This window comes from Sarcophilus harrisii, chromosome 2, assembly GCF_902635505.1.
Source record: "Sarcophilus harrisii chromosome 2, mSarHar1.11, whole genome shotgun sequence".
Lineage (NCBI taxonomy): Eukaryota > Metazoa > Chordata > Mammalia > Dasyuromorphia > Dasyuridae > Sarcophilus > Sarcophilus harrisii.
Genome location: NC_045427.1, coordinates 373,295,955 through 373,312,522, shown reverse-complemented (window position 1 = coordinate 373,312,522; position 16,568 = coordinate 373,295,955). Strand labels below are relative to the sequence as shown.

At 34.6% G+C, this 16,568-nt stretch overlaps 1 protein-coding gene across 10 annotated transcripts in view; it reads right to left on the bottom strand.

The window, feature by feature from the left end:
• The window catches only part of LOC100933962 (ankyrin repeat and KH domain-containing protein 1), a 134,404-nt gene that overhangs the window by 59,160 nt on the left and 58,676 nt on the right, over nt 1-16,568 (bottom strand). For 5 of the 10 annotated variants that reach the window (XM_031953392.1, XM_031953393.1, XM_031953391.1 and 2 more), the window contains exons 10-11: nt 15,918-16,027; nt 1,063-1,122 (exon numbers count right to left, since the gene is read on the bottom strand). In XM_031953392.1, coding sequence (XP_031809252.1) covers nt 1,063-1,122; nt 15,918-16,027 — 170 coding nt within the window. Of the gene's footprint in view, nt 1-1,030; nt 1,123-15,917; nt 16,028-16,568 lie in introns of those variants that run through there. The other 5 variants (XM_031953394.1, XM_031953395.1, XM_031953398.1 and 2 more) reach the window with 2 other exon arrangements.

The following is a 16,568-nucleotide window of genomic DNA, read 5'->3' as shown; positions in this document are numbered from 1 at the left end:
CACCCTGAGTTTATGGTACTGAAGCAAATCTCTCTGAATATTAAATGTCTCTTATTTTGGGGGGGAGAGGGGAGGAGCTATATTTAAAGAATGAGTCTTCTTATCCTTAAACTAAAAATGTAATAGCCAATCATCTCAGAAGCACTGAAGGGCTTCATTCTGACTTAGACTAACTAGGTTACCTCTCCCAAGGAAAGCTCCCATCCCCGGGATCCACCATTCTGATGTTAGACTAAGTATAGACACTAAAAGATATTTTAGCCTTACTGAAGTTCAGAATTTCCTAACTCAAAAAAATTCATATGCCTTAGACACTAATTTCAGATGGTAACATGATGTAATATATAGAAAGCTGGCCTTGGAATGAGAAAGACTTGTAATCAAGTCCTGCTTCTGTATGGTACATATGATCCAGTACAAGTCATTTAACCTTTCAATGCCTCATGCAATTCTCTTTGACTACAGCCCCTCCCACCCCCAAAAGGAAGATAAGCTATAATTTCTATAACAGGAAAACCCCAGCCTGATGAAATCACATATCTAGACCATTCCTTTATCCTTAAAAAATGCTAAGAAAATAAATGAAATTTTAAAAGGAATTTTAAATGTATAATTTTATATACATTTGAACAGTTAAATTTTCATTAAACAAGAAAAATTCCCCTTTTTTGAAGGTTTACAGAAAAACAATGCCATAATACATTGTAAAATCTAGATTTCTGATAATTGAACAAAGTTAATATAAGTGAAACTCACAACAAATGTTGAAACCTCCCTTGTAGAGTAACTCTTCTAAAGGGTCAGCTAAAAATAACTAAGTAAGAAAATCCTTATTCCTCAGGGAGATTCTAAGTCTATGTCCTAGAAGGAATATTAGGGACATGTCTCAGATGTCATTTTACATTTACTGAGACTTTGTTTTCTACTTTGAAAAATTCTTCTCTGCTACCTACCCACTGGATTCTTTAACTTCAAGGATGGTATCCAGGTATACAAAGCCTGGTTATCTAAAAACATCTATTCCTTATGTAGGAGCTTACAAGCATCAAAGGCCACCCTCACCTGATGCTTGGCCGTCTCTATGCCCTCCAAAATAGTCTTCTTTAAGTCCTCCTGCTTGTCCTGCGGAAGGAAAAAGAAGAACTCACGGGTCTTATTCCAAAAATTAAAATCACACCTGGCCATGAAGACCTAGTGATTGGTGTTTTCAGATGCTTAGCAATAAAACTAAAATTCTTCTCTAAAAGCTTCTCATTGCCAGCAACTACAGAGGTATGAGTAGAATGTTTTTAATGGTCCAATAATACCAGCAAAGAAATTTCAACCTAAATTGCTAGATATTTCAGAAGAAATAAACAAAAATCATCAGTTGATACCTTTGTCTCCTAATACAACTAAAGCTATGGAAGTAGTCAATACCTTACATCTGGTTGAGTACAGGTTGAATAATACAAATAGAATTTGAGGATAAAGTCTTGGGGGAGGGGGATGATGTTGGGGCATAAAGAAAATATAGTGATGAGACAGGCTAAAGGAACATGACTATGTTTCACTCTGCAGTGTCATCATTCTACCATTCCAAACTAAAACAAGAGCCATCTTCAAAAGTAAGTTAGCACAAACCTACAACTTCTAAGGTATTAGATACCAAAAAGAATTCAACCTTTCAGATTTCCTTTTTACTTAAAAACTTCTATTTTTGACATAGAACACATGATAAAACATAGTATCATTACAGCCGAAGTACCATTTGGTCTTACTATTTCCCATAACATAACCAGTAAAATAAGTTTAAGAAAAAAAAAATCAAAAGTCCCAGTGAATTCATGGTCCATGATTAACTTAAATGTTCAAGAGACACTACTCAGTTATAGAGGTCTATTAAATTTATTTAAAAGACCAAAGTTTCATCACTGATGTAATATGTATATTATTAAGTTCCATAAAAGTAATAAATTTTAAATTATAAGCTCTTGAGATTATAATCAGCACCACTGGATAGCCAAAATAGTAAAAAGAACACCTTTACTTCAATGTAAAAAGATCTGAGGGAATTTTATGAAAACAAAATGAGCTAAGAAAATAATTAAAGCTTTTTGGTAAACTTTATAAGAGAAAAAAAACAGTGAATTTTAAAGTGTATGTGGCATTTACATACATGTTTATATATACACACACAATTGTCTACTTCACAGATTTCCAGATCTCTACTTTCTTCTACATCTGAATAATGCTAGAGGCAAACCTGTAATAGCAAGAAATAAGGAGTAATATTCTCATAGCCTTACATTCTCTTCTACCGCCATCCATTCCCAAGGTAGCAAGTTTCTAGGGGATCTAAGTTTCACTGATAATTGTTATTTAACTGCAAAACCAAACCTGTAGGAACAACTTCCTGAAGAGGCAAAAATAAACAAGTTTAAAAGAGGAAGATCTGGGAGTTATATAAGAAGGAATGCATAGGTTCTAGAATATACCAATTAGTTCCACACTCCATACAATCCCATGAAATAAACTATCTGCAGAAAGAGATGGCTAATATTTGTTGATGCTAAGATTGATTTGAATGAATATTCCATAAAGGCAGAAGAAAATCAGTAAGCTAAAATGGAAGAGGCCTTATGATGGAGATGTTATGCCTTCTAGGCCTATTTTATCAGTATCTAAATTTTTCAATCACCTGAAGAATTAAACACAGTGACATTAAAATAAAGTATGACTAAAGAGATAGTTGTTTAAAAGCATAATGCTGATAGTTTTTTGATTAGTTCCTGCACATATATAATACATTCAGTTAAAAGCAATCTTAGCTTCAAGACATTCCAGACAGATGACTGAGACTGGTCATTCAGTCAATAACATCTATCCACTTGTTCTAATAATCAACCTGCCTTTCTCCATTTTGTTCATAAGAATATCTTAAGAAAACTTCTTGAATGCTTACAAATTATAATATACTGTTTCTATAGCACTTCTCTAATACACTCCAGTAAGTCAGTCAAATGTTTTCTGGCTTAAATGTAAAACTAACACAAAAAGCTGAAAACTGAATCAAGACATATCTTTTTTTTTCACAAACTATATGGGAAACAGACGTATATCCTCCATGAGAACATTGCAGTGATTCCACTCAAGAATGTAATTATATAAAAGAATGACTAATGTTCAAAGTTCAGACTTACTATAAAAATTAAGATCTTTGAGAAAATCATTCTAAGTACCTTTCCAGAGACTAAATAATAAGTCCCAAAAGAATCCATTATTTTAAAATGCCTGAGTTTCAAAGTAATAAATATGAATTAATCAAAATTTTCACAAAAAATATACCTTGAAAACAAAGGATGATGAAATTAGAGATTTTTCAAATTAAGTTTAAAAAGGAAATAATTTAGTCAAGCAGATTAAATAACAAACTTACAGGAAAACCAAGCATGTACAAAATACTTCTTACAATCATAGAACCAGATTTAAGTAACTCTTTCAAAGACACTCTTTCATTATTTCTTCTAGGAATCTGGAATTGACAATTTCTTTGACATACATTCTCTTACATAGGTTCACAGCATCTATTTTCTTGTGGGCCACCAAATATAAAATAACAAACCTGGTCCTAACAAAAGTAAAGATGCTGTCAGGAAAAGGAGTTGGAAAAAATCCTTATAATTTTTATGGCATATGCTACCTTTCAAATTATAATGTAAAATATCAGGGACAGGTATTTGGATGATAGAAAAGGACCAATCATATAATGGTAATGAATATTTTAAAAAACAACTGAAGAAGAATCTTCAGCTTAAGGATATTAATCTTAAATTACTCCCTCTAGGGCAGGAGGGGAGGTGAGAAGGTAGAAAAATATGGAACACAAGGTTTTGCAAGGGTGAATGTTGAAAACTATTTTTGCATGTGTTTTGAAAAATAAAAAATCTATTCCAAAAAAATAAAATAAAGTCCCCTAAAAAAAAAAAAAGGATATTAATCTTAAGGAAAGCTTTTTTTAAGCTCTAAAACTAGATGATCACAACAATATTATATGAGGATCAATTCTGATGGAAGTTGCTATCTTCCGCAATGAGAGGATCCAATTGAATTCCAATTGATCAGTGATGAATAGAACCAGCTACACCCAGTGAAAGAACACTGGGAAATGAGTGTAGACAACAACATAGCATTTGTACTTTCTGTTGTTGTTTGCTTACATTTTTGTTTTTCTTCCCAGATTATTTTTACCTTTCTAAATCTGATTTTTCTTGTGCAACAAGAGAACTGTATAAATATGTACACATATATTATATTTAAGATATACTTTAACATGTTTAACATGTATGAGAGTACACATATATTATATTTAAGATATACTTTAACATGTTTAACATGTATGAGACAGCCAGCCATCTAGGAAGCAGGTGGAGGGAAGGAAGGGAAAAGGTGGATCAGAAGTGTTTGCAAGGGTCAATGTTGAAAAATTATCCATGCATATTGTCCTGTCAATAAAAAGCTAAAAAAACAAAACAAAACAAAAACACACACACACACACAACACTTCAATAATCTTAAAGTCTTCAGCAATTGGAACCAGTATTTTTCAAATACTGACTTTTTTTTTCCCATTAGAGTATAATTTAGTATCATTATAATAGATGTAACACAATAAAGGATATTATTCTGTTCTGACAGGCATTTTTTTCTTTTACTAATCATTAAACTTACTATTACTTTTAAAAAAATACAATCTATAGGACAGCCCAATTATGTATTTTGAACTATGTCAAAAGCTTCAGATTTGTCTATTTGAAATAAAAAAAAAAAAGAATTCCGGTAAACAGCTATTTTAAAGTATAAGACAATCATCATGTCTTACTAAAATGGATGAGAAAACTGCCAATTTCCTTTTTAAAAGTCAAATCTAAATTATGGGTACTAGATCATCTAGAATTAAATACCATAAAATTTCTCAATTTTATCTTAGTAGGCAAGTCCAATTTATTTATGCAATTAGAAATAATATCAACAAAGCAAATTATACTTGGATAAGTGTAGGGGGCTGAAACTCTGAAAAGGTGTACTTAAGTCCAAGACAGCAAAGCACTTAAGGCTAATTAACTATTCAATATGCGATAATGGATATTTAGATGAGATGGTGATATGATGGCTCTCCTCACCATTGGTGCTTGCTGAATGTGTGGTAGTGAGGTAATTACAGGCAAGGATTGGAGGGCTGAGGGAGAGGTCAGAGTCACTTGACTGAAGGTTGAGGAGGAAAGAGTCTTCAGAGTCTAGAATTGATCTTTGGCAAGCCTCCTTCACTTCTCTTCCTCTAAAAGACCAAGGACTGTGACTGATCCCGAGGCCCTCCAGAGAACTAGTCTAGACATTATATATAGGCAGCGCCAATGTGGATAAGGACCTGCACAAAGCTTGATCATAATTTCAGTGAAGAAGTCCTTGTGACCAGGAAATAGGGTAAGTATTATATAGACAAGTAGGAAACTTTGTTGAGGGCTAAACTAGTAACTTTCCTTTTCTAGCTAAAATGGGGCAAATATTAGGAAAAAAAGCCTCTGCCACCCTCACCCCCATCCCCATCATCCCCATCCTGAGGGAGGGATATAGAAAACATACTTAGGTTAATAAAGAGGCAAGGTTTGCTTGTAATTTGGGAGCATACTGGTGGACTCTTAGAAACATTAGAATGCATGACTCCTTGGTTCTCTCCAAGGAAGATGAAATAGAGGTAGATAAACGGAAACTAGTAGGAGAGCAACTAATTTAATATTACAATGATAATGGTCCTGATTCAATTTCTAAGGAAACATTCTATATATACAATATAATTAAACTGGTCTTAAAGAATCCCACAAGTTCTAAAAAAAAAAAAAAGTTTTAAGGAGAACAGCCAGATAAGGAAGGGTGAGGAGAAAGAGGAAGAGAAGGAGGAAGATACTGAAAAAATAGCCAAAAGGCATGGGGACTTAAATGAACTTAAAGGGTATAGCAAGTCTCACTCTCACAGCCCAGCTTCAGCCCCAGCTTCACCTCCACCTACATCCAAGCAGGCTCGAGACCTTCCCCCATCAATTTCACCTTCCTGGGTGGAGAAAAGAGGAGGAGGAGGAGGAGAAGGAGAAGGAAGGGCAGTGATACTACCAATACCTCTATGACTCAATTTGCAAAAGTCACTACTTAAACCAAAAGAGGAAGGGCAGAAGATTTGAGAATAGAAACTTATCCTGATTAAAGAACTTAACTCCAGGTCAAGAAAAAAGATACACTCCTTTTAATCTAGAAATTATCAAAGATCTGAAAAAGGCTTGCACTCTTTATGGGTCTACATCATCTTATGTTAAGATGGTATTAGAAAATTTAGCTTAAGAAATTTTAACCCCTAGTGAATGGAAATCTATAGCAAGGACATGCTTAGAACCTGGACAAAACTTGATGTGGTTTTCTGAGTATAGTGAACTCTGTAGGATAAAAGCCCAATGAAACAGGCAACCTGGAGTTAATATACCAATCACCAGAGACCAATTAACAGGTGTAGGTCTTTATGCAGACACTTTAGCACAGGTTAATTAACCTATAGCAGCATATGAGAAAATTGCTGCTGCGGCAATCAAAGCATGGGGTACCCTTCCAGGAAGACAAGATAGAGGGGAAACCTTCACGAAAACAGAGCAAGGTTCAAATGAATCCTTTGCTGATTTTGTGGGACGTCTACAGACAGCTGTCATAAGAACTATTGGTGAAAATACAGCAACAGAAATTATGATAAGACAATTGCTAAAGAAAATGCTAATGAGATTTATAGAAGAATTATACTAGTACTCCACAAGGATGCCACTTTAGAGGAGATAATGATCTTTAATGATAAAGATGCTGTGTCACAGTGGGCACAAATACCTTTTATAGCCAGTACACTTATGTGCTTCCCAAGATCCCAACATGGGAAGGCAGAGTCTCTTTTGGCAAGGGACTTGCAGAGAGACTTATCAATGCTTTCAATATGGTAAAGTAGGGCATCTGAAAGCTCAATGTTGGCATAGAGACAGAGTGAGAAAACAGGGTGGGAGAACAAGACCCAATACCCCATGTCCAAAATGCAACAGAGGCTTCCATTGGGTATCAGAATGTAGACTGATTCAGGGAAATGGGATGGGGACCCAAGGCAAAAAACACTTAGGACTGATGGCAGCCAAGGTTACACCCAGAGAGTTTCTAGAAGTTCAGTACTCAGACATGACCAATCAGCCAAGAAGCAACCTGATGGGAGAAAGGGATTACAACTGAGGAAAATAGAGTTGTATGCAGCTGGGACTACTGAGATACCCCCTGGAGAGGTAAAATCTGTTCCTCACCAGGCATATGGATCCTTTGCCTCCAGGCACAGTAGACTTAACCATGGCACAGTAGGCTTAACCATTTTACCTCCTGAGAGTACTTACAGTGTCCAGATATACACTGATGTGGGAAACTGGGGAATGTGTAGATAATATCCCAATCACTAATACAGGTAGACAATATAGTGACTTATCAACCAGGAGAAGTAGTAGCATCAAATTTACTGATACAGACTCCTAATAATTGCCCAATAGGCAATTTGGTGTTATTTGCCCAGATTTTGACACCCAACAACAGAATCCAGGAATATGCTGGACTGCAGCTGTTATAGCTGACTAACCTATGCTCACTATCTATGTAAATGGCATACCATTGGAAAGATTGGTAGATACAGGGGCAGATCATACAGCATTAGAGGTGCCAGCTGGCTCAGTCACTGGCCAAAGATTAAGGCAGACACCTACATGTCTGGCATAGGAGGATTAATAGCAGCTGAAGTTAGTGCAACCCTGATGAGACAGAGTTTTGAAGGTGAAACAGGTGTTTTTACTCCTTTTATACTTGAAAAAATCTCCATCAATCTGTGGGGAAGAGATATCTTACAACAATTAGGATCACAGATGAGTACTTTGGTTTTTTTAGGCAGCGCTGCTGTTGCAGGCCTGCCTGCACTCTCACCCGTTCCCATTCAATGGAAAACTGCTATATCACTGTGGCCCTTAATTAGTGAAAAAAATTCAGGCCTTATTAGATATAGTGCAGGAGCAACTTGACCAAGGACACTATAACTTTCTCGAAGACCTTGGAATTTTCCTGTATTTGTTGTAAAAAAAAAAAAAAAAAGAAAAAGAAAAAAAGAAAAAAAAAGAAATCTGGAAAATGGAGGATGTTGACTGATTTAAGAAAAGTAAATGAATAGATGGAAACTATGGGAACTCTTCAGCCTGGACTTCCATCTCCTACTCAATTGCCTAGAAAATGGCCCCTTTGGATTATAAACATTAAGGACTGTTTCTATTCTATCCCTCTAGATAAGGAGAATATGAAAAGATTTGCCTTTTCAGTGCCTAGTGTTAATTTAGCTGAGCCTTATTAAAAGACATGGACAGTTTTGCCACAGGGAATGAAAAATAGCCCTATTATGTAACAAATGTATGTTGTTGCTGCTCTTACTCTAGTAAGAAAAGCATTTCCAAAAGTTATATTGTTACATTAAATGGATGATACATAGGGGTGTGCACCTGAGGAGCAAATGTTAGAAGCATGTCTAGAAAAGACCGTAGAAACACTAAGAAACTACCAATTACATATAGCTCCAGAAAAAATTCAAAGACATGCTCCTTTTTTCAATATTTAGGATATGAAGTATATCCTAAGGTACTTATAATACAAAAACTTTTCTTAAGAACAGAGAAGCTAAACACCTTAAATGACTTTCAGAAACTGATAGATGTCCAATGGATGCGTTCAGTGTTAGGTTTGACTACCTATCAATTGCAAACATTATATGACATTTTAAGGAGAGACAGTGCTTTAAACTCACCACACCAGCTTACAAAAGAAGCTCAAGAAGCTTTGAGAGAAGTTGAACTGGCGTTATCCAATGTGGTTGAAAGTTACTCAAAAACCCTTGGAAATATCAGTTTTTGCTACAAAAGAGGCACCCACAGCAGTCCTTCATCAAGGAGATAGTGCGATCGAGTGGGTGAACCTCCTAGCACAATCAGAACAAAGTTTTACTCCTTACCCAGTGCTTCTGGCTGGAATTTTATTAAAGGCCATTAAGCGAGTAGTACAATTATCTGGGATAAGATCTTACAAGATATATACCTTTTATACCAATGCACAAATTAACGTATGTTGTGAAACCATCCCAGAGTAGCAATTTTTATTGGCCACAGCTCCAAATTTTATATGTGGGTCTCCATTAAAGATAATCCAACTATTACACAATTGGTGATGGATTCTTGAAGAAAAGGTTTCTAAGGTTTCTCTTAGAGGGCTAACTATCTTTACAGATGCATCCAAAAAATAACTCTTGTGACTTAACTATAAAGAGTAGTCAGAACTCCTTTTCAGTCCACTGAGCAGAATGAATTGTATGCAATCATTCTATCTCTTATTATACAGGAGATGTAAATATAATATCTGATTTGATCTATTCAGTAGGTGTGGTACAAAGAATTGCCACAGCCCAAATAAAATTTGCAGCTTCTAATATATATCAGTTCTTTAAGGAACTTCAAGAGCAAGTGAGAAAGCATCCAGGTAAGATTTATATCTTGCATGTCCACTTTCATAGTGGACATTCCAGGTCCTATTTTTGATGGAAATTCAAAGGGAGATAGCCTTATAACCATGTTAGCCAATACTCCTTTATTTCAGGCAGCCTAACAATCTCATTCTAAATATCAACAGGCTGCTTGAGCTTTACATTTGCAATTTGGGATAACAAAAGAGGAAGCTAGGAGTATTGTAAAAAACCTTCCTTTCCATACTTCTTTGTTCCCTTCCAGGGAAGAACCCTTGTGGTTTGAGACCCAATGAAATTTAGCAAATGGATGTGACGGATTATAAATCTTTTGGTCATCTGTCTTTTATCTATGTTGTAGTAGATACCTTTTTCAGGATTTAATTTTGCAATACTATAGCAAAAGAGATGGCCCAAGTGGTCACTGAATTCCTTATAAAAAGCTTTTTCAATTATAGGTGTGCCACAAGCAATAAAAACAGATAATGGACCTGCATATACCTCTAAACATTTTGCAAACTTTTGTGCACAGTTTCAGATTTTATACACCACTGACATACCTTTTAATCCTCAAGGACAGGCAATAGTAGAGAGGAGAAACAGAGACATCAAGACATTCCTCCAAAAACAAAAGAAAGGGGGAGCCACAGGTAACCCTAGAGAACTTCTAAATTTAGCTCGTTAATAGTATAACTCTTGATTTTTTGACAAAGACGCACTGGCTACAGCAGACAGGTCTGATAACCCATGGGAAGGGCAGTGTCCAGTGTGAGCAACTCCACTATCTTTAGATAATCGCCAGGTGATATGAAGAGATCCAGAAAGTGGTGAATGGAAGAGACCAGATAGGTTAACTGCTTGGGGGAGAGGGATAGATAGAGAAGGAATCAGATGGGTGCTAATGAGCTGTATTCACCTTGTCCATCAGAGAGAGACGGAGCAGACCCTTGAAACAAAGGAGAAGTGCCAAGAAACATTGGGTGATTCCATCGTTGATTGTGCCCACCACTGAAAGAGCATGGCAGTTATGGCAATTGACTCATGGACATCAAAAATTGTTAATGAGACTGATGCAGGACTTCAAGAATCACTGGACTCCCTGAGACATGATAATGTTGTAGGACTTGAAAACCCTCAGGAATCATTGGATTCCTCAGACATAATACTGTGCAGGACTTCAAAAACTTGCAGGGATCATTGGCTTCCCTGACACATAAAGTAATGGACAACAGACTGGTTTTGGACTATCTCTTGGGCTGCTGAAGGAGGTGTAGGTGTGATTGTTATTTACATACCTTCCTTCTAGGACTTCTGGAAATCTTTTACAATACCATGTTGATTCATATTGTTTGTTATATCACTACTTGCATATACAATTCATGCTTGTTACACTACACTGAGCCTGCACTGGCTGTGGGAAAGAGTGATCACTACTAACCTGTGCTATATTGCTAAATCTTTGTATAATACCTCCCATGCTGATGGATTTATGTATACTTGTTTCTAATAAGACCCTTCAGCCCAGAAACCTGTTTGACTTCCCACTTTGACATTTTTCATATCTCTTCCTGAGAGGACAGGGAGAATGTGATCCTCTCCTTTTTAGTGTTTTCACCTCCCTTCCTAAGAAGTCAGGGGGAGAGGATGTGATCACCTCCTCTTTGGGGTTCTCAAGGAGGGCATGACCACCTGTGTTCTAAAACAAAAGAAATCAGGAGATGCAGAGGGCTGAAACTAAAAAGATTCTTGAGACTAAAAAGTGCTCTGAGACAGCAGAGCACTTAAGGCTAATTACTTATTCAATATGAGATAATGGTTCTATATACATATAGTAAGGTGAGATGGTGATGTGATGGCTCCCCTCACCCTTGATGCTTGCTGAATGTGTGGTGATGAGGTAATCGTAGGGAAGAATTGGAAGGCTGAGGAAGAGAGGTCAGAGTCGAAGGACAAGGAGAAGAGACACTTTAGGCTCTGGACTCCAGAGTCCGTAATTAACCTTTGGCAAACCTCATGGCAGTTTGCCTGCCTCCTTCACTTCTCCTTCTAAAGACCAAGGACTTTGACCAATCTTGACTCTGACTGATCCTGAGGCCCTCCAGAGAGCTAGCCCAGACATTTTAGACAAGGAATCATTTCTATTTTAATTACAAAATGTAATAAAAATTTCAAAATACACAATAATACATCATTTTCTTTATTCATTGTTTAACCAACACAAAGTATATCTCATCTGCAACTTAAATGATGGTCTTTAAGAGCTGATGTGGCCAATAAACTCCTTACTCTGTTGTTAAACTTGTGATGACCCTCTTTGAACTTAACTAAGCTGATCTTCCAACAGTGAATATTTAACTGATTACTGAGCCAGTACTCAAAGCCAATTAGGTAGGACCTGCTAGCTTTTGTGTTCTGTAGGCATCACCTTTGAGTATCCTAGAGTTACCTTCCCAGCAAAATCCGAGTAAGACTTTAGGAAAATTCAAAATATACGCAACATCTAAAATTCATGTAAATTTCATGTAAATCCTGAAATTCATGTAAAGCTTGGCTTAATATCTAAATGTTTTAGATGTTGACAGGGCACTCCTCTTAGAAATAAAGAAACGATTCACACAAAGGAAAACAATTCTTCCATCTAGAGCTTTTCTACCACTTCCCCAAGAGACTGCCTCCAAAAAAGAGCATCAATAGCTCATTTGATTTATATAGGTTTATCGTAAGAAATTCTTTGAAAATTAAGTCCAGGCATTTCAGTAGTCATCTCTACGGAAAAAGATCAACACCATAGTGTTTTGAAGAAAAAGCATACCAATGAGAAGATTCAGACAAATTCCAATAGAATTGTGATGGAGAGAGCCATCTGCAGTCAGAGAGAGGACTGTGGGGACTGAACGTGGATCACAACATATTATTTTCACCTTTTTTGTTGCTGCTTGCTTACCCCACCAATCTGATTTTTTTTTGTGCAGCATGATAAATGTGAAAATACGTACAGAACTGCACAAGTTCAATATATAGTGGGTTGATTGCTGTCTAGGGGAGGAAAGAAGAGAAGGGAGGAAGAAAAGTTTGGAACACAAGTGTTTGCAAAGGTGAATGTTCAAAACTATCTTTGCAGGTAATTTTGAAAAGAAAAAGCTATTACTAATAAAAAAGAAAAAGCATACCAAAAGTTATATTCTAAAATCTGATCCATTATCTAAAATAAAGAAGGCTATAAAATCTGCTACCATAAGTTTGTATCTATGTCATTGGGTCTCCAGAATAAAAATTTAATTTTAATCTTATGAATACTATGAAATGTTTTAACAAATTAAGGGATGAAGGAGACAATATCATGTATAACTAAAGAAAACAGTAATATTTAATTAGCATAGACTCTATTAAATACTTTTGAAGGTGAGCTGTAGATACTGTTCACTGACAAAAGAAATGTTCCAAGTTTTTTACATAACCTTTTAAATAGGAAAAATCATTTTAAGACAATAAGAAATTATTCTTAATAAGTTAGAACCATAGCCCAGTATTCTGAGAACCAAACCAGAAGATATTTGTGGGAGGATTAGGTAGTTGCTTTCCATTTCATCAACCTCAAAAAGGCTAGCACTACATACTAAACAAATCTTGTTTATAAATTGTTACAATCCTCTATCTCTTAAAATGTATCTAAGCTTTTCTTAAATACAGGGTGGTGGGCTCATTTTTTTTTTTTTAAACAAAACAGCAAATGCAACACGTGACTTTCTCATACTGTTACATAATCTCCATTAATTTTTTTTCACTGCAAGGTCATATCAAAAATGTCATGATAAGCATTAAAACATTATTTTCAATTTGATCTGATCTAATCTAAGGGACTGCAAAAGTAACCATTTCAATCATGGATAAAGTCACAGATAAATGTTGAAAACTCAACTAGAATGATTATAGCAGAAGATGGTGATTATTTTAAATGTAAATAAGAAATATCAATATATTAAAAATCTAAATAATTAATCTTTCAAGTATTACAACATTTATATTTCTGAAGACATTAAAAGCTTAACTATTTTAAGACTTTTGGGACATCTTACATAAATGTATTTTCAAGTTAAACAACTTTGACTATTATGAAGAACAACTAATCACAAATATTCTGACTTATCCAAAATTCTAAATATTTTTAAAATATCATTCTATTATTTATTCATTAGTCATTGGAATACAAAGTCAACATTATAATTTCATTGAAGTTAATATGTACACATTAAAATAGAATTTCAAAAATGTAAGGAATCTTTAAGATCCACCCCTCCTTCATTTTACAGATGAAGTACCCTCAAAAGAAATAAAATGATTTGCCCAGAGTCACATAATGAATAAAAAGCTAATAAAAATCAAGCCTCCAAAGCACATTGTCCTATACTACACTTCGTGTCTAGAAAAATAATACTTTCTGACTAGCATTTTTCACTAACTCAAGAGTTATCCATCAATTAATCAAATTTTGTGAGCAATGCCACGCTTTAAAATTCTTGTTTGCTGAGATTTTTAAAAAATAAAAGGCTTAGAACATACATGAAAGAGATAATACTCTTCCATGTAAGAGAGGTATGGCTTGAGTTATTCTGGAGAAAAATTTAGAGGGCAAGAGCTAAACTTTTATTAGCTGTATCTGTAATCTTTTGACCTTTTTCCAAATTCTTTTGCATCAAATGATAATTATTTCTGTTCCCATATTCCTGAATGAACTACAGAAGTAATCATCTCAAACAGGGAGATGTTAGGAAGGTGATAAATTAATCTGATTTCCATAACAAATCATTTTTTAAATCATCATCAAGATGGAATATTATTGTTCTGTAAGAAATTATCAGCAGGATGATTTCAGAGAGGCCTGGAGAAACTTACATGAACTGATGCTAAGTGAAATGAGCAGAACCAAGAGATCATTATATACTTCAACAATAATACTATATAATGATCAATTCTGATGGACATGGCTCTCTTCAACAATGAGATGATCCAAATCAGTTCCAACTGTTCAGTAATGAAGAGAACCAGCTACACCCAGTGAAAGAATTATGGGAAATGAGTGTGGACTGCAACATAGCATTTCTACTCCTTCTGTTATTGTCTTCTTGCATTTTTGTTTTCCTTCTCAGGTTATTTTTACCTTCTTTCTAAATCAGATTTTTCACGTGTAGCAAGATAACTGTATAAATACGTATACATATATTGTATTAAACATATACTTTAACATATTTAACATGTATTGGACTACCTGTCATCTAGGGGAGGGGGTGAGGGGAAGGGAAAAAGTTGGAACAGAAGGTTTTGCAAGGGTCAATGTTGAAAAATTACCCATGCATATGTTTTGTAAATAAAAAAGCTATAATAAAAAAAAGAGAGAGAGAGATAAGGAAACTGAAAAAAAAATAGAACAAAGTATCACTTGCAGTTCTGTTCTAATTTAAACCAGAGTTTTCTGCAGGTTTTACTTTATAAAATAAGGTCTCTATGGATATTAATGAATGCTAAGTACTTTTTAAATCCTTTAATTTTTATTGGAAACAGTTCTATTTCTAATCCCTTTTCCTTTTTTTTGGTTGTATACTATTTTGAAAACAAATGTTACAGAATAGTAATTACCCAAGCTACTTTTGTTTTTCAAATGAATTCCTAAAAATCTAGTTGTATATAATATATCAAAGATATTTTTTCCAAAGTTTCTAAGAATTAGTTATAAGAATTGAATGTCAAATCTTTATGTACACCTCAGTGGTCTTTTACGTAGAAACACGGAGAACTGGAATTTGGAAGAAATACTAAACAACACTTGAAAAATTTAAAGGATGATCATAAAGTTTATTTTCTCAAAGTGGAATGGAATAAGTAAAAATTATTTTAATTCTAATTTGGAAGATAAGATATAAATAATAGTAATGCTTGTTAAGAGGAAACAGTGGCAATATTTTCTTATTAATTGTTTTCAGAGAGAATAAAGCTATTTAAAACTTAATTTTCTGGAATCTGAAAATAAAAGTAATCCATCATCCAAAGGTATTTGGTAAGGCTATTGCTATACATATCAACTTATCTGTCGTACGCTCTGAGAGGAGCTGGAAAAGTCATGAAGCAACAACAGAAACTTAGATAACTAAGGTCCCTTGTCCTTCAATAATATATACTTTGACACATCTATTTAGCACGCGCATGACAGAAAAGTTACCTGACAATTTATATAAACCATACAAGCCAGAATTTCAGTACTATTTCTGAAAAAGGAAAATACAAATATATTCACTTCCATATTAAAAACAGACAAAATGTAATTTTATCTTACTAAGTCAGCCCCTGCTTGAAGCAGCACATCTGCGACATCAGTATGCCCATTTTCACAAGCATAGGTCAGAGCTGTATCTCCTGTTGCTGTTGTGGCATGAACATTAGCCCCTAGATGACAAAGGACAAGTATTTTAACCATTCAATTCCTAAATCTGGTAAAATTAAAGAATTACAAAGATTTTCAAATTATGTTTATTTTCCTCATTTAAAAAAATCATTTAAGTGATATAATGAAACAAATCTTATGTACTCTGCTACATGGTGATTAAGGACAATATTCTCAAATGGTGCAAAACATAAGTATATAAATAACTGTGAAGGGTATTGATAAGAAAAATTAAGCTTAAGATAAGCAGACAAGAAGATGGCAATAGGAAAAATGGCTTAACACCACTTAAACTAAACATTCTTCTCACAGTCTAATAAATATAGTGGAAAAAGAAGCCAAATAATAGATATATGAAACCGCATATATAAATGAGATCAATAGTTTCAGACAGTTTATGATCACCTGACAAAGGGAAGATATTTTAATAATGTAAACTTTCATGGTTTGAGCATTAGCAGAAAATGTGAAGCATAATCCAAAATACCAACTTTTTCCAGCTTAAATAATTTCAATTAATAATTCAAAGCAAAAACAAACCAA